Consider the following 24,401-nt stretch of genomic DNA (forward strand, 5'->3'; position numbering starts at 1 on the left):
AGAGAAAGCCCGCACGCAGCAATGAAGACCCAACGCAGCCAAAAATAAATGATAATAAATAAAAATTTTTTCTAAAATGTGCGCTGTTTGGAACATTATACCTGTTTCCATGCTCTTGCCCCCTTGAGAAAACTTCTAAGTCTAAACTTCATCCTGGGGTGCAAGAATTACTGCTCAACAGTGTCTTCTTATTAGGTGTGTTACAGACAACCTTGGAAAAAGAGAGAGGGAGAGAGAAGAGACAGAGAGACAGAGAACAGAGCCTTCCACAGTGTAGAAACAGATTTTAAAGAAGGTATAGCATTTCTTAGAGATTCAGGGGGAAAACTGGAATCCATCTTCTGCTACCAGGTTTTAAAAATTTGCTTTTATTTAATTTGGACTTATCATGAAAGTTTTGCTTCTCTTCTGCCTCAGTGACCACCTCTACTTGAAAATAACTGGCCTCAACAGTTGATTTTCTGAATACTGAATACTGATTTTGTTGTTGTCGTTCTCCAAAGGAGTAATGGATTTTGAATGCCTGTTAGGCACTTATTTCATGAGTACACAGACAGCCAACAACATATATACAGTGATAGACCCTCTTTTACAAAAGAAGAAAACCAAAAAGCCAAAGCTGGCTTATGCCAAGGAGGTCCCTATTTCCTCTCTCTTCTAAGAACCTACTTTCTTTAGATTTTCTCTCCTCTGCGCTTTCGTTAATCTCATGAATGCACTTCTTAAGAATAAAAATGTTATCAGTCTCTGGATGAAACTGTTCCCTCAGCCCAGGAGAGTTAGTTTGTGCTATGGGCTGAATTGTGCCCCTGTCCCTCATTTATACGTTGAAGTCCTAATCACCAGTACCTAAGAATGTGACTGTATTTGGAGATAGGGTCTTTAAAGAGGTAATTAAGCTAAAAGTGAGGTCATTACAGTGGACCCTAATCCAATCTGACGTGTGTTGTTATAAGAAGAGGAGATTAGGACACAGACACAGAGGAAAGACCATGTGAAGACTCAGGGAGAAGACAGTCAAGAGAGAGGCCTTGGAAGATACCAACCCTGTAAACATCTTGATCTCAGACCTGCAGCCTCCAGAATTATCAGAAACAAATTTCTATTGTTTAAACCACCCAGTCTGTGATACTTCGTTAGGGCAGCCCTAGGAAACTAACGCTGTATGTAAGAGTAAACCCTCGTGAGTCCAGCATTCCCACAGTGCTTCTATCCAGAGCCTCATAAGAGCAGTTCACGCAGTTGTTAACATAATTATAAAGAACCTGTAGACTTCCTGAATTCATTCAACATTTATTGAGCTTCTCCTGCACATCAGGTACTGAGCTAAATGCAAAGACAAAAAGATAAACTCTCAAGAAGCTCAAGGTATATAAGACCCCAAACCATCCTCAAGGAATTCAGTCTTAAAAGAGACAGGAATATAAGGAGTTAATCTCAATGTGCTATGACTACTGGTAAGATTGTAGTATGCACAGAATGCCATGGGTGAGGGTCATGAGCTGTGGGAACTTACTGGGAGGCAGGAGGGATATCAGATTGGATGCCGTACCTAATCTAGGTCTTCAGGGAAAGTAAAAGTGTGCCAGGTGGCTGAGGGGAGAGAGATGTTTCAGTGACAGGAATACCACAGACAAAGGCAGGGAAACAGGAAAGGGGCTAGAATGTAGGGTGATGAGTGAGAAGTTCAGGGTAAATGCGGTCAGGATGTATATGAAGGGGGATGGGAGGGGAGACTGAAGAATTAAGGTCAGACCACAAAGGGCTGGGCATGCCAAATTTGGATTTTAACCTGAAAGCAGTGGGAAGCCACCAGAGATTTTTACAGTGAAAATTCATGATCAGACTTGCTCCGAGCATGGTGTCTCTAGCAGCGTGGAGAGTGAAATTGTGTGGGGAGAGGTGGGCTGCAGAAAGACTAGATGGCAGGGAGGATGATGGGAGCCTTAACTGAAGCAGTGGTTTTGGGGTACGGAAAGCAGTCCTGCTTTAGAGATCGTTCAGAGGTGGAATTGAAGGGGTCTGGAAACTTGCATTGTGAGGATTTTGACACTTCTACTTCTATACGTGCTGGTATGGGAAGGGTGCTTCCAACTGTAAAACACCAGACATTATTTGTTTTTTCTGTACCAGATGTATAAATAAACATCATTGCTTCCTAAAACATACAGACATTATCATCTTAATAAAACACACAATATATTATTTACTTCTTAAGACTGCAGTTCAAAAGAGCTAAATTTCCTTGTGCTTTGTTTAAATTTGAGAAGAATTGCTCTTCAAAAAAATACAGTATAATTGGACAATGGTAAAAATGAGTATCTTATTTCATAGTAGTGTACCTGGTATTTTTGTGATTCTTCCAAGTTGGACTTGCTGGAAAGCTGTTTATTTGAGGCAATAGAAAGCTTTAGAAAATACACTTGCCTAGGTCTCATCTGAGTTTTCTATTACCTACCTTGAGTAGTTTACTCAGTCTCTCTAGGCCTCAGTTTTCTTATTTCTAAAATGAGGGATAAATTTCTTGATCCCTAAAACTCATTCTGACTAAAATTCCACAAGTCTTTTCTCCCAGAAGAAATACTGCTCTTGAATTTTAAAATGCAATTTTTAAGTTTTAAAAAGAATACTTTAAATTTTGCTGGAAAATATTTCTTGGAAAGTATATAAATCTTGTTAGATGTTTTGAGATTCATTTAAAACAAACAAACAAACAAAAACACCCCTGAAGCATCATGCACGATTAAAACATTACCATTCTTGGCACTCAGGGAAATGTACTTAAACCTCTGTAGGTTCAACGAAGTCTTAGAGTAAGTAACACAACGAACCAATGGTGCTTGTTGAAACAAATATAAAGTTGAACAGGGTAAATACAACTGCAGGAAAATTAACAAGCCAGACGACTTCCTTTTCCCTTCCTTGGGAAACTTGTATCTCTAAATGAAGAAGGGCTCTTTTGGAAGAGAAAGGGGAAATTGGGGAGGGAAGTTTCTCTGATTTCCTTACTCCCTACCTGCTGGTCTGTCTGATTTCCTCTCCAGCTCTCACTGTCTGATAAGGAATTGATTCTTCCCCTCTTCTCCCTCCCTCCCCCTTCCTCCCTCCCCCTTCCTCCCTCCCCCTTCCTCCCTTCCTCCCTCCCTCCCTCCCTCCCTCTCTCTCCTTCACCCTGAGTAACTGTACTGTCCTAGCAAGTGATGCTGTCGGAGACAGGAGACGGGCACGGAGCGGGCATCGCCGTCGCCGCCGCCGCGGGGCGGGAGAGCGTTTCCCAGCACCAGCGGCCCGCTCGGCCCCGGGCTTCCTCCTCACAGCCACGGGCGTGGCGGCTGCCCCCACGGTTTAATGGTGGGCGGCGGCGGCGACACGGCTTTGGTTCCCGCCTCTAACTGCTCGGTCTCGGGCCGCGCCGTTCTCTCTTCCTGCCTCCCCGCCCGGGGCTGCCCGGGACTGCTGGAGCCGCGGGAGGTAGGGAAGGGGCGCCGCGGGGAGACCGCGCGGCGGCGGCGGCGGTGGAGAAGGAGGCCGCCGGCCGGCATCCCCGCGCTCGGACCGCGGCCGGCGCGATGTCCACCAAGGTCAGCAAGTGCAAGGAGCAAGCGAGGGTGACCTTCCCCGCGCCGGAGGAGGAGGAGGAGGGCGAGGACGAAGGCGCGGAGCCGCAGCGCCGCCGACGGGGCTGGAGGGGCGTCAACGGGGGGCTCGAGCCGCGCTTGGCGCCCTGGCAGCGGGAACCGCAAGACTACTGCCTGCCGCCCTTCTCGCCGGGGCCCGACATGTGAGTACCCGGCCGGCCCGCGGCCCGCGCCTCGGGAGGACCGCGCCTGGCGGGGGGCGGGAAGGCGCGCCCACGGCCGCCCCGAGATGTGCCCCGGACCCTCAAGGCCCACCCTCCACCGCAGTCCTATGCGGGGAGGCTTGCGTGTACGGTAGACCTAGGGCGGGGTCTCGTACCCTTCGTGCTGTTCTGTAGAGGGACTTGGGGGGCGCCGAAGGCGTGGCCGGGGTGTCCGTCCCGGCTCGAGCGCACGGAACAGCCCCGCGGACTGACACAACGGACGCCAGGCACGCTTTCCAGTAAGCAGACGCCTGCTCTCCTGCAACCGAGGGCCGGCGTGCCCCTGCCCGTGGTCAGAGGACCTCGAGGAAGATGGACCCCGGGGTCCCGGAGATTACCTCAGGAGGTCAAAGAAGGGGAAGGGTGCTTAGACACCGGCGCGAGCTCGAGCGCCGGCCTCCTCCCGGCGTCCAGCGTGGGGCCACCCTGGGCGCCTCAGTCCCCTCCGACGCTCCCGGCCGTCGGGCGTGGGGAGACGGGAGGGGGCGGTGTGCGATACAGAGTGTGGGGTGAAGGTTTGCCCTGTCACCTCTTTTCCCGACGGTCCAGTCACAGTTTGGGGGTAAACTGGAGCCGAAGCCCCAGCGGGTCTCCCGAGGAGAGAGCGGGCGCGGGGCGGCCGCCGGCACCGCTTTGAGGTAATTGGTTGTGGTTCCCAGGCGGCTCAGGGTCAGTAGCTGTTTCTTTTTTAAAGGAAGGTAGAGGCCCGCGCTTTAATATGTGAGAAAGAACAACTTTTCTTAATTGCTAAATCTTGGAAACAGCCTTTAACCAGCTGCGAGACGCAGAGAGTCATGATGAAGAAGAGAGTGGTTCGTTTTATAGGGCGCGTGCTCTCTGTTTCTTTTGTCACATACCTTGGGCGTCTGTCTTTTTTAGGAGGTAGAGAACTTCGGGCCAGTCGTGACGGGCTGCACTAACCGCCTAGGCCGGGGAAGGGGTTCTCCCTGGAAGGGACGGAGGTTCCGCAGCGCCCCCTGCTGCCCGCAAGCTGCCCACAGGCGGGGTGCACGGTCTCTGGGGCGACCTCGAACCGGTCGGGTCGCGCACTGCTCGGCTGGTCAGAGCCCGCACCTGGCTCGGCCGGACTTGTCTATTAAAAACGCAAATCACTGGCTGGGAGTAGATCGTCTAGGGAAGGTTTCTGATTTAAAACGAGCGACGCTTCCCAGTGTGGTTCACATATTGCTGAAGATTAGCCTGGATTGGAAATGGCCCAGGAAATGGAGGGAAGGTAGGTCCTTTCGGATTAAAGCGCGGCCAGCTGGCTTCCCCGCCTCCCTAAGGTTTTAAGACATTGTCCATTTTTCCTTTTGCCAATTTGGTTTTTATAACCCAGCTCAACTTCTTGATTCTTTAATTTTTTTTTCTTTTATAGTAAATCCACAATAAATGGGACACCAGAGCACTCTTATCTGAGAAAGTAGGGCGGAGCAGAGATTACACACTTTGCTTTTTGAAGCTTGAGGTCAATTACACAAAGCACTGGGACAAATTCTAATGTAGACTTGATGTCTAACTCGTAAGAGAACATCTGTCCTATCTTCTGACTTTACATAATTCAACAGGTAAATGTTGTAGTGTACTTACTTTGTAAAGTAAATACAGCTGGCTGAAATGAAAAGACCCAGTCATTTGAAGGAGATATCCATTAATAAAGGTTCCTTCTAGAGGGAGAGCAGCAAGCTCTTCTTGTTTCTTTGAGGCCTGTCACTTGGTAACGGCAGAGACTAACTTGATATCTGTAGCAGAGATTAGCTCTTTATTCCACCTTTGAGTAGAATATGACCACAGTTTAATAGCTCAGAAAGTGAACATACAGCCCCAGGATGGAACTGGAGAAGGATACTCAGTCTACCAAAGCCCCAGGGTCATTTTCAGTAGGCAGAATAGAATAGCTGAATTTAACATCCAGCAGAATGCCAAGGGTAGAATCCCACTTTTACCAAAAGGATTCCTTAGCATAACCCTGTTGCTCATTTCACTGCTCCATGCTCCAGTATTCCATCTGGGAATTTTAAACAGACTGACTTAGGAGGAAAAGTGTCGTCTACTATATCACTAAGAAGACTTTTTTTTTTTAATCCTTTGATAGAACTCTTTATCCAACCATTGATTCAAAACAAGACTTCTTTTTTCCCAACTGTTTGCAAATCTAGGACCAAGTAGTATGTCACTGGCAAGATTAACTCATTCTCGAAGTTTTTAGTTATTAAATATGTCTGATGCACTCCAAAAGCACTTGAAGGCAGTTCTTCTGAGTTTTAATTCAAAGGCATTTCTTAAGCATTTACATGTGCAAAGTGCAGACTAGGTACGGTAAGCCACAAAGATGAGTACGACAACTTTACTGCACTCAAGGAGTTTAAAATCTCATAAGGGAGAGGTGGAAATGAAACTACGTATGAACAATTATGCTATAAGTTAGAGTAAAATAAGTGCTTAAATACATACACACAGGTTAGAGCTCTGATGAGTCAAGTGCAAAGAAGAAATAGACAACACAATGTTGTGGAGAAATCAAGAAAACCTTTATGAGCCTTAAAAAGTAAATAGGATAGGAGGCAGAGTCAGGGTGGGCAATTAATTCAAGCCCTCCCACTTCCAAAATGCCAGGCATGTCCAGGGAATATTAATTGAGTTTTACTGAAACATAGCTTATTTGGGGCATGAATGTATAGGATCTTGTATATCAAGGGGAGGCAATAGGGAGCCATTGATTGTTTCAAAGCAGCAACAGTTTGATCAAAGCCACTCTGAGAACAGGATGGATTGAAGTGGCCATTGGCAGAATGTGAATAAATAAATTAGGGGCTATTGTAGCTTTCCAGGCTGAGATTAGGATCTGTAATAGTGTAGGACTGGTGGGATGGAATGGGGAGAGATAGGAAAAGAGAATACACAAAGAGTCTATGGGAATTTGCTGCTAACTGTCCATCAGGGGTTTAAAGAGAAAGCAGGGTCAGAGATGACTTGGTGATTTTGATGTAGATGACTAAGATCGTGATGTCATTGTTGAAAAGAAAAGAACAAACAGAGTAGAATCTGATTTTTCAGATAATTTTGCTAGAAGTGTCAAGCAGGAAGATGGAAATGCAAGTTTAAAGCTTGGGAGAATTTGAGCATCTACTGTCTAATGGGAATTGTTATAGAGTTGTGTGAGTTCATGATGTTACCCAAGCAAGGAGTGCGAAGAGAGAAACAAAGGGAGCCTGAGCTAGTTTTCTGAGGGGAACTTTTTTGTTTAGAGGGGCAGAAAGAAAGAGTAGCAAGCAGAAGACACAGAAAAAGATGAAGGAGCAGGTGGTACTAAGACAAGGCTGCCTAGAGAGAAGAGGTTCAAGAAAAGGGAAGAATTGACCCATAGTTGGCAAATACTTGGTAAATAAAGAGAAAAACTTTGTGTTTTGTCTTACTTTTAGTAAGAAGACTCAATCCTTACTCATTAACATACATGCAAGAAATCATTAGATTTCTCAGCAGTGTTATCTTTAAGAGAGAAAGGCTTCTAGAAGAGAGGATTCTGGGGAATTCCCTGGTGGTCCAGTGGTTAAGACTCGGCGGCTTTCACTGCCGTGGCCTGGCTTCAGTCCCTGCTCTGGGAAACTAAGATCCCGCAAGCCTCTCAGCCAAAAAAAAAATTATAATAAACATACTTTAAAAAAAAAGAGAGAGAGGATTCTGTTTAGTTTTTCTTGAGGAAGTGCTGCCAAAAATTTGTCATAATTAAAGCAGTAATTTGTGTTTATATAATACCTCATGCTGTCATTTAAATGAATTAACTTGAATCTCACCTCTTTAAAGCAGGTTTTCTCATTTGGCAAATGAGGAAATTGATACACAGTGAAGTTAAGTCCATTTCTAAAGATTATTTAGTAAATCAATAATAGAGCTTCTGTATTCAATATAGTATTATTAACTATAGTCCTCATACTCTACATTAGATCTGTAGACTTATTCATCCTACATAACTGCAACTTTGTACCCTTTGACCAACATCTCCCCAATTTCCCCACCTCCCAGCCCCTGGTAACTACAGTTCTACTCTCTCCTTCTATGTATTTGACTTTTTTAGATTCCACTTATAAGTGAGATCATGCAGTTTTTTTCTTTCTGTGTCTGGCTTATTTCATTTAGCCTAATGTCTTCCAGGTTCGTCCATGTTGTCACAAATCGCAGGATCTCCTTTGTAGAGGCTGAATAATATTGATATTACATTGTGTGTGTGTGTGTGTGTGTGTGTGTGTGTGTGTATATATATATATATATATATATATATATATATATATATATACCACAGTTTCTTTTAACATTCATGGGTCTATGACACTTAGGTTGTTTCCATATTTAGACTATTTGCTAAGAGGGTAGATTTCAGGTTTCTTCATCACACACACACAAAATGTAACTATGTGAGGAGCTGGATATGTTAATTACCTTGCCTGTAGTAATCACTTCACTATTTACAGTTGACTCTTGAATAACCCAGAGGTTAGGGGTGCCGACTCCCCGCACAGTCTAAAATCCATGTATAACTTTTGACTCCTCCTAAAACTTAACTACTAATAGCCTACAGTTGACCAGAGCCTTGCCGATAACATAAACAGTTGATTGACACAGATTTTGTATGTTATATGTACATATTATATAATTGTATTCTTCAATAGAGTAAGAGCAAGAAAATGTTATTAAGAAAAGCATAAGGAAGAGAAAATACATTTACAGTATTGTACTGTATTTATTGATACCATGCTTATGTCATCTGTTTACAAAATGAATCATCTGTCAGTACCTACAATGATGTTGTCTTATATGATACAAAACACTGCAGACATTATATGTATTATTGATACTAACACTAGACATCAAAAATGAAAAAATTATGTGAAAAAGAAATTCATATTTATTTGCAGGTATAATGATTCATGCATTGATAACGAAGAAGCAGCAATATGATTGCTTTATGGTAGCCTAGGTAATCGATATGGCTGCTTCACAGTAGCCTGTAAACTAACAAACCATTATAGAATTCTTGTGGCATATGGTATTATTACCATGCCATATTCATAATACAGTATTGGAAACATGATTATGTTTTTTTAAAACCACTTACCTCTGATGATAGGCTGACAAACATCTTCTCCAATTGAAAGAGAGAGAGAGAAGCATACTATATGGTAATGTAATTCTTTGAAAGCAAAGTTATAAAACAGTAAGAAAACTAACATTATTGCTATTATTAAATATATTTAAAGTATATTATTTAATTATTTAAACATTATAATTAAATGTCACTCACCTTATGCCTATGTAAGGATAGACAAGTATCTACATATATCTTAGGCATTAATGACATACCTAACTTTTTCTTAGTTTTTTCAATATTTCCAGGCTACAGAGTTTGCCTGTGAGTTTTTTTCAAATTGTCACAAATCTCCAAAACTTTTTCCAATATACTTGTTAAAAAAATATGTGTACAAATGGACTTGCACAGTTCAAACCCGTGTTTTTCAAGGGTCAACTGTATATATTTATGGTATATATACCATAAATATATACAATTTTTTTGAAAGTTATATAAAATAAAGCCACAGAATGATTAGAAGATTTTAAAAAAATAATAGAGCTTCTGATGCTCAACTTTGTATGATAGGGGATCTGAAGATGAGTACACAATGCCTCGTAACCCAGATTGTCTACTTGGATGTTAGTTTCTGTGGTACTGGCCTGTGAAAATGTTCCAGTCTAGGTTTAGCTTGGCTGTGGGATTGAGGACAGTGTTGTGCATGATGGCTTGTGTTTCAGACTGGAAGTAGCACTTCCCTTCCACCACTGGAGTGGAAATCAGAGATTATCCAAGTCACTGTTGAATCTCCAGGGATAGGAATTTGGACTTTAAGGACTGAAGTCAAACTAGCATTATTAAGGAAGAGGCAGGTTTCTCCATAGTTATAATTTTCAAGAATAGTACAGCACGGCATTAGACTTGAGACCTTTAATAATCTGAAACTTTGAATTATATTTTTAGTTTATCCTGTAGAATAGTAATTTCACTATGTACAATAGAGAGTCGTCATTTTTGTTGGTTTGTTGTAAATTATTTTATATAGTATCAAAGTAATGCAAGAATATAGTTTTAGGGCTTCCCTGGTGGCACAGTGGTTGAGGGCCCGCCTGCCGATGCAGGGGACACGGGTTCATGCCCCGGTCCGGGAGGATCCCACATGCCGCAGAGTGGCTGAGCCCGTGAGCCATGGCCTCTGGGCCTGCACATCCGGAGCCTTGCTCCACAACAGGAGAGGCCACGGCAGTGAGAGGACCACATATCGCAAAAAAAAAAAAAAAAAAAAAAAAAAAAGAAGAATATATTTTTAAAACTTAATGCTAAAAAAAGTAGCTTATAAGAACAACAGCAAACCCATGGCAGTTCCCTGGTTTTCTCCTTTTTTCTTCTTGTCCCCTCCATTTCATTCCACTTACAACTCCTTCAGGTGTAACTATCTTGTTATTCATGTTTTTAGATGTCATCAGTATTCTCAGGCAACAATTTTCACTCACTTATACCTTTTATTCTCCCTCATCCTCCATCACATGGTTTGGTACAATTTGTGGTTAATATCTTACTTAAAGTCTTCATTATTATGATCATGTAACTATTATTTACTGCTGAGTCAAGTAGTATAGTATGATTGCATTTCTTTTCTTTTATAATTAATTGTTTTTCATGGAGTAAATATTTGTTCCATCTTGTTCTTGCCTCTTTAGCAAAATCTTTTACAGTCTCTTATTGTGTGTGTTTTCCTGAAGACATCCCTTCCAAAACCCTCTGACTTCCTTTGTTTGTGGTTTTTAATTTTTTTTTTCTTCAGGATGATTTTAGAATGATCTAATCATTAGTGTTGTTCTGAAATGTCTAGATGATATGCCTTGATATGGGTCTTTTTTTCATTCAATGAACTGGATACTTGGTGAACCCTTTCAGTATTTGGAGATTATGCCCTTTGGTTCTGGGAAGTTTTCTTGTATTATTTCTTTTATTATTTCTTACCTGTTATTTTCATATTTCTTCTTTCTTTCTGGAAACCTATTATTTGGACTTTGGATCTCCTGGTCTGATCCCCTAGTTTTTGTATCTCTTCTATCCTGCTTTCCAGTGATTGTCTTTTCTGTTCTTTCTGAGATATTTCCTTGGCTATATTTCCCAACTCTTTCACTGATTTTTTTTCCATTTTATCTATTATATTTTTAATCTCTAAGAGCTCTTTTTGTCTTATGAGTATTCCTTTGTTATAGCATTCTTTCTTATTTCAGAGATGCAGTATCTTTTTTTTTTTTAATGTCACAAGGGAGAAGGGGTTGGGAGATAATAAACCTGGCTGCTAGTATTCTGGAACTGGCCAGGGTTCCCCCCATTCTTAGTCCCTACCCTCCACTGGGCCTGATATCCCCACATTTAGAGAATCTCTGTTTCTATTTCTCCAGAGTTTTCATATCCTATATTTCTTATAGGGATGTGGGAGGGTTGTCACTTGATCATATCAGTTGGAGGTTAGCAATCTAGGGTGAGGGTTACTACACACCACTTACACAAAATTTCAGCTGATTCCTCCATTTTAGGCTCCTGCCTTGTCTCTGCTTTCTGAGATTTCTTTTGCCCTTAGTTTCCAAGTCTTTTCTGGTATTGGGTGGATCAGCTTATTTTTTGTTATAGGCACTCTGGTTAGACCTTCCTTCTCTCTGTTAAATCATTCACCATTCTTCCAACTTATCTCCTTTTCATATATTGTGGAGTGTGGTTACAAATACTTCTGGTTTCATGGAAGATGAAATATGTGTTCTTTGTTTTCTATGTTGTTTAGGGGGTAATTTTTGAGAGGTGAAACCAAACATCCTTACAATTGTGTTTTAGGTATTCATTTAAGCCCAAGTGAAGACAGTATTATTTATTTATTTATTTATTTATTTATTTATTTTGTGGTACGCGGGCCTCTCACTGTTGTGGCCTCTCCCATTGCAGAGCACAGGCTCCGGACACGCAGGCTCAGCGGCCATGGCTCACGGGCCCAGCTGCTCCGTGGCATGTGGGATCTTCCCGGACCAGGGCACAAACCCATGTCCCTTGCATCAGCAGGCGGTCTCTCAACCACTGCGCCACCAGGGAAGCCCATTATGGCTGATCTTATTAGGCAAATGAAGTAGATAGTAATCTATACAGTGTGATTTGAGGATCATCTGAAGTCCCCCAACTAAAATCATCTTAGAATCACACTTCCTAAATTTAACTGATGTAGAATATGATGAAGAATAGAATGTTTGAGTCGAAAACGATTTCATCTAGTCCAGTTTAGAAACTGAAGCTGAAGGTTGACATTGAATTCACAGCAGCCCCAGGCCTTGTGAAATCTCCAGTTTCCTTTGACTGTAATGTTTACACTATGGCCGAGTTTGGGTTAAGCATTTCTCTCTTCCTCAAAGAAATTTTAGATGCATTTATTCCTAGGAGGAGCAACACAAGAAACTAATAATTAATATTAACTCATTTATGAGATTCAATTAATTCATCATTTCAATTTGACTACTGATGGCAGATCAACTTGAAAAAGTTTTAAACTAAGTAGGAGGATTAAGAATTGGGCGGGGGTGGGTGGGTAGAGATAAGAATATCTCAAGGAACAATTGACCCCTGCCAAATATCATTTATGGTTTTTTTCTTTTCTTAATATCAAAGAGGTAAAAGGATCCTGGACAACATCTGAAGAGTAGGTTAGAACTTTAGGAAATTTTCATTACTGTGCTAGGATAGCAAACGTCTGTCTGCTCATGTTTTCTCCTTATAAAACTTAACAGGAAATGTAATGGGAGGAAGACAACTGTTTTTGCAGAGCTCTCTGCTCTCCATAGGAAGGAATACTTTCAACTTCCTGGCTCAGGACTGAGATAGCCCCCTTCAGGCAATCAACACTACGTAGTTATCAGTCTGGCAGGGGAGCTGGAAGAGTGGCCTGTGCAGGGTGTACACAGAGGAATCTGGCCCCAGATAGAAGGTCTGGAGTTGGGAACTATGGGTGCCAAATTCACACTTGTGCATAAGGGGCTCAGCAGTGACTTTATGAGAATAATTAGGATTGTTATAGCATTTTGTCTTTAATTTAGTATCTAGGTCAGGGGTATTTGTCTACACTTATCTAGTCAGAAAACTTCCCCTGTTCAAAAGAAAACTCCCCTCTTTTCTTTGCACTATTCAAATAATAGGTGACTATATGAATTTGGCCCTAGACCTTTCTTAAAAATGAGATTTAAATGTCCACAAGTGCATGACGTGTTAAGGAAAGAGCATGACATTATGAAATATTTTACACCAGTTTTGCATTTCTAAATACATTTTGTCAAATAGGACTGATGCATATAGATTCTCTGTTGAAAAATAGGTCGCAGGGTGATGAGATGGGAACAAGAATCTAAAAACTTCAGACTTTTGACTTCAGATATGGATGACAATGATAGAAAACCAGATCCTTTTGCTTTTAATAACATTAGAAGTTAATATATATCTAATTGATAGTGACTAATATGTTTAAATAGCCGAATATGAACTTCTCTTGGGTCAGTAGAGGTTTTTGATTTTATTATTGAGTTCATTTTATCTCAAGTTCTTGATCAATTATAGAATGAATTTGTATTTCATTTCTAATTTCATTGTCACTAATCTTCCTGAAATAATTAAAAATTAGTTTTAGAAAGTACTGAGTTTAATAAATGAGTTTGTTTTTGAAGATAAGCTTAATTGTTAACTATAAAAGCTTATTAATTCTAAGATATATCCTCTGTTTGCCCTCAAATTATCCTGACAAAATGTAACTTTATGTAAGATCAAAATCACAAGCTGTAAGATTCGTCAGTTATTTTGTGGTGTAACTAAGAATTGAATGTGATTAAGCAGAAATCTGTTTTGAAAGAAGAATGATTGTTTACATTACTTTAATTCCTGATAATTAATTTATATTAATGTATTCATGACATTCTTTTTTATAGAAGAATTACTCCAAATTCCCCTCCACCACTACTTCCACACATTATTTTATGTGACCAAGGGTATGCTTGAATCTGAAGGGGATAAGTGTCTTTTCCCTAGGTCTTCAGTCTTAACGCTTTAAAGCACACACACATCTGTGCCTCCAATACATAGATATTCATCAGCCATGTACTAACAGCCAGGCATATAGAGATATAGACAGACAGTCTCTGCTCTTAAGTATGTTACAGTATTGTTGAGGAGACTGGCATGAAAGCAGATAATCACAAAACAATAAAATAGTCAGTTCAGTGAAGTTACACACAAAATGCAGTTCCTGGAAACAGAAACATCTAAGTTCTAGAAGTCATTTACCTAAACGCTTTTCTGGGCACATACGTTTAAGAAGCATCACCAAGAACTCATTCAGGCAGTGGTTAGGGGTCCTCACCTCTGCTCCCAGTGGACTTTTAGAGGAAACAACACACTCTGAAAAGCTTTTTTGCTTTTCTGGTCTTAACTGCTAAAGGGTCTCCAGAACTTTCCTGAGAGGGATGATGGGGAAAGCGATGAAAAGCAGAGACAGGAGCTTCCCTCCAACAACAGCTTCTTGTCTCCGACTGAGTCATTAGGGCATATACCAAAATTAGCAGATGTCTAACAGATTTATTAAAATGATGCATGGAGAATTCTGAATATAACACTGGCCAACAGAAACTCTCAGGAAATTAATTACTGTGGAGATCCAAATCTCTCCCCAGACTTAGAAGTTCTGGAATCTCTACATTCTAACTGTTTTCTGGGGTGGGACTCTTTAGGCATGAAAGCGACGCGTTCCTGTTTCTGAAGCGGAGTGCCTTGTCTTGCTGCTTTGGCTGCGGTCGTGACAGCATGTTGTTGGACTGTACGTGGTGATGGTAGAGGCAGGCTCAGCAGCAGGTGGTGTGGAAAGCGGTGCTACCCAGAGCGCTGTCCCCGCTACAACAGACAGTCGGACTGATTGGGCTGCCTCTCTCTAGCCTTGCATGCTGGTGCTCGTCGGGGCTACTCAAGTTGAGTGCCCCACCACTCTACTGCTTCCCCTCCACAAATACACATACAAGAGATTTTTCAAAACGTGACATTATCGAGACTGTCAGATGTCCTCTCCTCATTCCGAGCACCCTGACACGTAGGCATAGCGTGTAGCTGTCGGATGTCTCCAGAGGCGACCACATTGACTGACAGGTGCCTGCTTCCCTGGGGGACTGTGGGGTTTGTCTCTTTTTTGACTTTTCATCTCTGACTTTCTTGTCCTCTGTCAGGTGCCTGCTGCTTCCCACCTTCATTACCACTTCCCATTATCAGCATCCCTAATACGGTAGCTAACATGGTGGTGGCTCTCGAACACTTCTTCCCCCTCCTCTGTGCCTTTCTCACTGCTTATCTTCCGTGGCTCCTCCTGCTTTTCTTGCCCTTCACAGAAGGACAGACCGGATCCTAGCCGGTGGGCACATGTGCCTCCTTCAGCGTGGTGAACTGATTAGTCAAAGCAATTTGACTGTTATTCTTATTGCTTTGGCTCACATTGTTGGTGCTGTTTACTTTGCTTGGTTGCTGGCTGGCTTGCTAGATAGATTGAGTAGCTGCTTAATTCTTCACCTCACTTAAATCAAAGATTTGAGGGGACTTCTTTAATAATGTCCCTTTGTTGCTGAGTGCTAAAGAGCTTGTGATTCAACCCAAAGAGCCATTTTAGAGACTGGGTTTTTTTTGTTTTTGTTTTTGTTTTTGTTTTCTGTACGTGGGCCTCTCACTGTTGTGGCCTCTCCCGTTGTGGAGCACAGGCTCCGCCTATATTTTATTTTATTTTATTTATTTATTTATTTATGGCTGTGTTGGGTCTTCGTTTCTGTGCGAGGGCTTTCTCTAGTTGCGGCAAGTGGGGGCCACCCTTCATCGCGGTGCGCGGGCCTCTCACTATCGCAGCCTCTCTTGTTGCGGAGCACAGGCTCCAGACGCGCAGGCTCAGTAATTGTGGCTCACGGACCTAGTTGTTCCGCGGCATGTGGGATCCTCCCAGACCAGGGCTCGAGCCCGTGTCCCCTGCATTGGCAGGCAGACTCTCAACCACTGCGCCACCAGGGAAGCCCTCAGCCTATATTTTAATAGTGCTATTTTGATTTGCAACTTGTTATCCATTTTTCTTGTTCCCTAGAGACAGCGTGGTAAAGTAGAGAGACCCTAGGAGAGAACCTCTGAGCTCTCATTTTCTAATTCTCTTCCTTTCAGTGACCTTAAGGACATTAACATTCTGAGTCACTTTATCTGCAGAATTAGTATCAATTGACAAGTATTTTTGAACATATACTAATATATTAGGCACTATAGAGGTGGCTAAGAAGTATGAAAAATAAGATAGGAAGCATGGGGCATTTATTCTCAACCAGATTTAGGGGACATGAATATCATAGGAGACAATAATCAAGGAGACAGAATCAAGGAGAGGGGAAAAAAAGTGTATAGATTTATGGGCAGACTAGCAATATTGCAAAAGGTCAGGCTGAAGTGGTCAGGAATGGTTTCAGAAAGGTTCAGAAGATAACATTTCAGAATGAACGGAACCTTGCAGGTCTTCTAGTTACTGCCGTGTGAAGCCTTACCCTCTGTTTCCAGAGGTGTAATGTAAGCTGGGCCACAGAAGGTAGGAAGGATTTGAATTGGCACAGGGCAAGAATAAGAGTATGCCCAGGGATAGAAACAAAAGGAACATCCCAGAGGCAGGTGTAGCAGGAACAAGAAACCAGAACAACTTGTATGGGCAGCATGTGGCTCACATAACAGGCCTTTCCCCTGAGCCTCCTACCTGCTGACTAGTGGGGAAAAAAGTTGACCAGATGTTCAATCTGTGGTTTAAATTAGTTTTTAAAATTCTGTTTTGTTTTTTGCTTGCTAAACACATTCATTCTCATTCAGCAAATGAATTAAGCAATCAATAAATTAAGCAATTAAGTTAATTAAGCAATTATGTGGGTTAATAAGATGGGAATTCTTGACCTGCATTATCTCAGGGACCTAGTCAACTAGAACAGTGCCTCCCTGTGCGGTGAGCCGGTGTCTAAGGGACCTTTGCTTACTGATTCCTCCCTGCAATCTCCATACGGGGTCGGAGTCTCTTTCTGGTCTGCATGTCCACCCCCAGTTCAGGGCACTCTGGAGGGATGCTGTGAGGCCAGTTTCACTGATCTTAGTTTGATAATACAAAGTAAGTTTCCTTTTTAAGAAATACTGTCTCACTTGGATAAAATTGCTCAGGCTCTTGGAAAGCTTCTCCTTCCCCTGCTCTTCTCTGTAGCATCTGGGCACTGGGGGAGGGGAGCTTATGTGTCCCCTGGAGGGAGGAAAGGGTGCTATTCTCTGACTCTTCTGGTCTCTGGGCAGTGTTCATTGTCTGCTGGGTGCTGCTTGTCAGTGGCAGTAACTTGATCTTGGCTGACTTGACTTTGTCACCCAGATGTGCTCTCTGGCATATGTGGTTTCAACTCAGCTCCTGGGGGCTACAAACCTGGGTGCTTGCAACATCCTCTATCCAGCTCATGGCACCAGCTGTCATCCTTAGTCTTGGTGCAGGCTCCCCGGCTCTCGGTGCAGGGTCCACACTACATGGAAGCTGACGGTGGCTTGAGAAAGCCTAGACCATTCCCTACTTAACCAAGCAGGACTGTTCCAGATCTCCAAATCAAATAAGCAGGGCAAGAATCCCTCTACCCTCAGGGGTTCCTCACCTTACTAAATCCACATCTTGACTTTTACTTCCTTTCTGTTATTTCTTTCTTCTCCCAGGACAGTAAGCATCATGGCTTTGTTGTCAAAAGTGGGAGAATTATCTTGTCTGTGTGACGAGAGCACTCAGTGATCAGGTTCTTTTGGAATTAATTAGAGAAATAAAGGAACTAAGCAAATTCTTCCTCAAGACATTTTCCCTTTTCCCAAATTCTGCTTACAAAACCCCATTTTTTTTGCAAAAAACAAACAAAAAAACCACTAAAAATTACCTTGATCTCTCTATGTGAACTCCTCCTCTAAAATTTATCTTATTTCCCCCTAAACTCATGCAACTCTATACTGCATCCCTCCCACACCCCAAGGCTGAAGCAAGATGTCCCCGAGTTAACCAGGGTCAAGATCTTGTATTTGGAAAGGCAAAATCGAAAAGCACCTTGCTAATTTTTCAAAAAAAATATCCTTGATGGTTTAGGATATTTTATACCTGTACCCTTTACAGTACAGAAATAAGCAGAATAATATGTTTATAAGACAGTGAAGAATGAATCTGAGGCTCAAGGAGGAGAAGGTTGGTTGGGGGCGGGGGCAGGCTGTCAGCATCCCTGAAAATCAGCTGAGGACCTAGTTTGTTTTTGTTTTTGTTTTGGTTTGGTTTTAAGAGAAGTGTGGGGCTTCCCTGGTAGTGCAGTGGTTGAGAGTCCGCCTGCCAATGCAGGGGACACAGGTTCGTGCCCAGCTCCGGGAAGATCCCATGTGCCGCGGAGCGGCTGGGCCCGTGAGCCATGGCCGCTGATCCTGTGCGTCTGGAGCCTGTGCTCCGCAGCGGGAGAGGCCACAACAGTGAGAGGCCCGTGTACCGCAAAAAAAAAAAAAAAAAAAAAAAAAAGAAGTGTGACAGTAAAAGCAGAATTTAAGAAGTGCAAGCTGCTGGGGATGTCTGTGGGGATACAAAGAGGAAATCAGGAGCAGCACGAAGAGCCAGGAAGAATAGGAGTCAGACAGACCCTAGGTTGAATCCCAGTTCTGCATTTTACTCTGTGTATTACCTTGGGCAATTTCCTTTGAGCTCAGTTTCCTTATTTATGAAACAGAAAATAATACCTGCTTCCTAGCAATGTTACAAGAATTAAATATGAGAGTTCATGAGAAACAGACACATATACCAGGAACTCAGTAAAGTTTCGTTGCCTTCCCTTGTGCATCTCTGCCGGAAAGCTGTTCTAATAATCCAGCCACGACGAGGTAAAGATCTGGAGGATAGCGCTGGCAATGAGAATTGGAAGGAAAGGTCCGGTACAGGAAACATTCCAAAGGAGAAGCTTCAGAACTTTGTGACTGACAGGATCAAGACAGTGAGTCACAGATGACCTTGAAATTGCTAAGCCTGAATAACTAACCTGAGATGCAACTGTTAGGAGGGGAGCTGGTTTAAGGGAGAACGTGAGTTGGGGCATTTTAGAGTGACCAGAGGACAGATAGTTGTACATGTGGGAGCTGAAGCCAAGTGAGAGGATAGGGCCCAGGAAGAGATTTGAATACTCAGTTGAATAGATATTTATTGAGTATCTACTCCCTGTGGGGCATTGAGTAATGACAAATAAATCCTGACCTTACCATCCAGGAATGTGGGCAGGGGTTGCCCATATGAGGGGGTATTTATTAATACTCTGTTTTCCAGAAAAGAATTTAGATAACCATAAAATAGGTTTAAGACACATGGAACACAGGATAACTGATTTTAAATCTATGTCAGAAATCATTTAGGAGAAGGGGAAAGACTGTGCCAGAAACCTGGGTTAGGATACTGATGGTAATTGAGCACTTTTAGATCTAAGCTAAATTCCTGGGTACCCTGGGCCACAAAAAAGACAAGGGTATACAGTTCATATTATTAGATCAAGGGAAGCAAACTCATCTGGAGAGACAGGCTTCTTGATACACAATTCTAGGATAATTTTAGCACTTGAATCCTCATAAAACGTACAATAGATACTATAATGGAAAGCCTCTTTAAAGGCAGTTTTGAAGGAAACATAGTAACCCTTTAAAAATATCAATCCTTGGTAAAAGAAAGAGCATGACATTAAATGGTCACTGGTGAAGGCATTTTACAGGCTTCTTATTTACTGTGATTCAGGTGAATAGCTTCCTGAAGATCAAATTTTAAGTGGTAATAAAGGGTAAGGAACTTAAGTGAATGTAAGGCTGCTTGTCCCTTAGCCTGCACTACTCAAACATGTTATTCCAACTTTGCTTTTGGCAGGGCCAGTGTGACAAGTGTTTACAGGCCTCCTAGCCTGGGGTCATTGATCCAGGATATCTCCATTGTTTTTATACTGGAGGTTTCCAACCCTCAGTGTGTGTAGGAATTGCAAAGGATGCTCATTTAAAATATATATTCCAGGGCCCCACCCCGAGAGTGATTTAGTTCATCTAGAATGGGGCCCAGAAATCTGAGTTTTAACAGGTATTCCAAGTGATCTTGAGGCAGGTGGGCCTCAAGTCACACTGTTAGAAGTCAGATGAGTGGATGGCAAAGTTACGAAAACTGAGGAGCGTTGCTTATATTTTTGCCTCTGAATAGAATAGAGCAAAGGATTGCCTTTGGGTGCACAAAAATATTTCTCAGGAAGAACTTTTTATCTGCTTAAGTGTTTGGACAAGTACTAGGAATCCAAAGTTTGTTTCATAAAGCATGAAAAAAATTTTTTTTGCCTTAAGATGTATGGTCAGTGTCTTACTCAGCTTGGGCTGTCATGGCTAAGTACCACAGACTGGATGGCTTAAACAACAGAAACATATTTTCTCACAGTTCTGGAAGCCAGAAGTCTGAGATCACGGTACCAGTATGGTCAGGTTCTGGTGAGTGCTCCCTTCCTGGATAGCAGATGGCTGCCATCTCATTGTGTCCTCACAAGGAGGGGGTGGTGGGAGGGTAGGGAGAGCAAGCTCTCTGTTTTCTCCTCTTACAAGGCACTGATTCCACCATGAGGGTTCTGCGCTCATAACCTTATCTAACCCTGATTACCTCCCAAAGACCTCATCTCCACATACCATATTGGAGATTAGGGCTTCAACATATGGATTTGTGGTTGTACAGAGTTCAGTCCATAGCAATCAGATATTACCAGCCATCCATATCAGCCATGAAGGAGCTTGCACATTGTGCTTGTAGGGCAACTGATTTAGGTCAGTGGTTCTCCAATGTTTTTACCCGAAAGAAGGCCCTGTCCAATGCACCCTTGCAGTGCTGAATGAGTTGACCCACTGGGTGAGGATCTAAAGGTAAGAAAATGTCTGGCAAGATGATTTTAGTGTTAGCATTACTAAGGTTAGGCATCCTCTCCCATTCACCCTCACTCTTTCCTTATTTCTCATGCCAGAGGAGATGCATTGTCAAGACCAGCCGAGATTGAGGCCCTGCTAATGCATTGTGGATGAACTGATTGTGACTCATACCATTTTATCAGTCCAGATTAATGAAGTTTATCTTAATACTGTAAGGAAAGTTAAAAAAAAAAAAGACACTTCTTATGTGGATTCACCATGAAGACAAGTAGCACTAAGTCAGTACTTTTATTTTGAAATAGCAGTATAACTTGTTCTAACTGAAAAATCTTACTTCACACTTAACTCAGTGTTAGAATCTTTTAAAGACAAAATCAAAATGGCTCATGTGACTTGTGTTGTATAGTACTAAAACCCCACATTTCAGCTCAAATACACAAAACGGAGGTATAGGTTCCAAAAGAAGAGATACTAAGAAAAAAAAAACTTTAAAATACTAAGAAATGCAAAGAAAAAAATTATGAAAGAATCATTTTCTGGTATTTTCAGATCACTCTCTTTTGGGAGAAAAGGTAGGGTTTTTATGAGTAATTTTCTTTGTAGGTAGCAATCATTAGATAAAAAGCCCTATTCCATTAAGATGTGACACTTGAATAATGAATTTATTTCCCCAAAGATAACCCATCTGAGATAGACTGGAATTCTGCAGACTTACATATTCTGCATATATATTCTGTAGTCATAAATAATGTCAACATATTATCAATGGTAAGCACAAAATTCATCATTTATACAATATGGAAGTTCTAGCCATTTGAAGAGTACCGGTTTGTAGCTTAATAGTAATATTTAATCTAATGAAGTCATTAGATTGTACTAATGTAATAAGTATGTCAACTTATTACAATGACAGTATTTTTAAGATTTTTAAAAAGACCCTTGTCATAGAGTTTGATCTTGAAACAAAGGTCTCTTCTATGCAGTTCAGTGAATCCTATTTCCCAGTTCTTGTCCACCTAAAAAATCATCATTCTACAAACAAAGACACACACAACAACACAAAAAAACACACACCCCCAACCAGCCTTGCACCTCCTTGTTTCACACACACACACCACACACTTTACACACCTCACTCCACACACAATTCTACACACCATACCTACTAATAATAAATAGTCAAACATATGGCATTTATTTAGCTTCAGAAAGATTATAGTGTAATGGTTATGCATAATGTAATATGTACCTATATTTTAAAAATTTTTGTCAACTAAGGGATTAAGATTTTTTAAAATTTAAACATAAATTTTATTTTTAATAAAAATATTCAAACTATGGCTAAAACTATTCAAAATGTGTAAAAGCTGTAAGTGAAAAGTAAGAATCTCCCTTCCCCTGTGCCTCCTCAGTTCTACTCCCCAGAGCCCCAGGTATAAATACAATGAAAGGCTTCTTGTATTGCTTTCTAGAAATTCCTACACATAGATACATGTGTGTGTACATATGTGTATATATAAGTATATTCATATAAATGTGTGTGTATATATAAATACTATATTTAATTTTTTTTTTTTTTTTTGCGTTACGCGGGCCTCTCACCGCTGTGGCCTCTCCCGTTGCGGAGCACAGGCTCCGGACACACAGGCTCCGCGGCCATGGCTCGCGGGCCCAGCCGCTCCGCGGCATGTGGGATCTTCCGGGATCGGGGCACGAACCCGTGTCCCCTGCATCGGCAGGCGGACTCTCAACCACTGCGCCACCAGGGAAGCCCTATATTTAATTTTTTAAAGTTCATCACCTGACACTAGTTGAGCCCTTAGAATGGGGGGCCACTCACAGCACCCTCTACCCTTGGACAAATTTACAAGCTTGGTGGGCGACTTCTTTGGTTTCCTTACCTCTATAGGTTTGCCTGGCCACATTTCCTTGGTCTCTATCTGGGAAACCTCTGCCAGTGGCTTCAGTGCTCTTTTCTTTTTTTTTTTTTTTTTTTGCAGTACGCAGGCCTCTCACTGCTGTGGCCTCTCCGGTTGCGGAGCACAGGCTCCGGATGCGCAGGCTCAGCGGCCATGGCCCACGGGCCCAGCCGCTCCGCGGCATGTGGGATCCTCCTGGACCAGGGCACAAACCCGCATCCCATGCATCGGCAGGCGGACTCTCAACCACTGCGCCACCAGGGAAGCCCTCCTTTCTTAATTTGGGGCCCACAGAGCTGAGAACTGAGTGGACACTGCTACCTGCCTCTGAGTTCACCTGCTAGAGATGCTCACTAATGCCCACCTCCAGGCCCCCCGTGGAGGACAATGCCTCTCTAGTTAGTTTTCAACCCCTGACTATGTGAATGCTGTTTTGTCAACGGTAGCTGCTTTATTCATAAAGTAATACTAGTGATTTTTAAACCATAAATCATACCATATCCTTTTAGTTCAAAGAGGTAACTATATAATATTGGTAATTAAACAACTCATTACAAAGACACAGTTATTTTCAAAAAAATAAATCTAGGGCTTCCCTGGTGGCGCAGTGGTTGAGAGTCTGCCTGCTAATGCAGGGGACACGGGTTCGAGCCCTGGTCTGGGAGGATCCCACATGCCGCGGAGCAACTGGGCCCGTGAGCCACAACTACTGAGCCTGCGCGTCTGGAGCCTGTGCTCTGCAACGAAAGAGGCCGCGACAGTGAGAGGCCCGCGCACTGCGATGAAGAGTGGCCCCCGCTTGCCACAACTAGAGAAAGCCCTTGCACAGAAACGAAGACCCGGCACAGCCAAAAGTTAATTAATTAATTAATAAAACTCCTACCCCCAACATCTAAAAAAAATTAAAAAAATTTTAAAAAAATAATAAAATAAATAAATAAATAAATAAATCTAGATTGATATTCTCATTTTACAATTGCTAAATCTTGTCTGTGTTATTGAAAAAAATGAATCTTGTAAGTTTTTTGGAGGGGTGGGGGAGTGGAGTGGGATACCCTTAAGAGAAAAAAAAATAGCAAATCTAAGATCCTGAAAGATAATACTTGGCCTAAATACTGGGCTTTGTGTGTGTGTCAATGATTTTATTTAGTTAAGAATATGCAGTGATTTGAGAAGATTGTTCTGGCCTAATTCTTGAAAATTTTAATTTCTTTAGCCTTCAAGCCTAGTGCTTTGGTGCCAGGTACCTGCTTGCCCCTATTTTCAAGACTTTTAAGAGCAGTAGTAAGGTTATTTCCACAAGGTATGATGAGTCCCATCTTTGCCAGGGTCGCAAGGGAGACGCAGGATGTCTGGAAATCGTTTATATTATTATTCCTTGTGAATGTCATTTTCTACGGAACAGGAACTTGTTCTGAAGGGCTTCCGGCCCCTCTCTGGGTTCTAGCACCCCGTGTTAGGTACAGGTGTAAATTTCAGGCGGGTGTCAGAAATGGACCTGGCTGTCCTTGGGCCACAGATGTGCGCGGTGGCTGCTGTGTACTCCAGAAATGGCCGGACATCTGGGAGGAAGCAA

The 24,401-nt window shown here is 42.3% G+C and overlaps 1 protein-coding gene across 1 annotated transcript in view; it reads left to right on the forward strand.

Annotated features, from left to right (window-relative positions):
* Nucleotides 1–3,569: 3,569 nt before the first annotated feature.
* The window catches only part of TRPC3 (transient receptor potential cation channel subfamily C member 3), a gene marked incomplete at its 5' end in the record, with an annotated part of 81,180 nt that continues 60,348 nt past the window's right edge, over nucleotides 3,570–24,401 (forward strand). The window contains one exon of the mRNA XM_082635355.1: nucleotides 3,570–3,781. Within this exon, the coding sequence (XP_082491481.1) occupies nucleotides 3,570–3,781 (212 nt within the window). The remainder of the gene's footprint in view (nucleotides 3,782–24,401) is intronic.

Source organism: Mesoplodon mirus (genome assembly GCF_964341445.2).
Source record: "Mesoplodon mirus genome assembly, chromosome: 2".
Classification (NCBI taxonomy): domain Eukaryota; kingdom Metazoa; phylum Chordata; class Mammalia; order Artiodactyla; family Ziphiidae; genus Mesoplodon; species Mesoplodon mirus.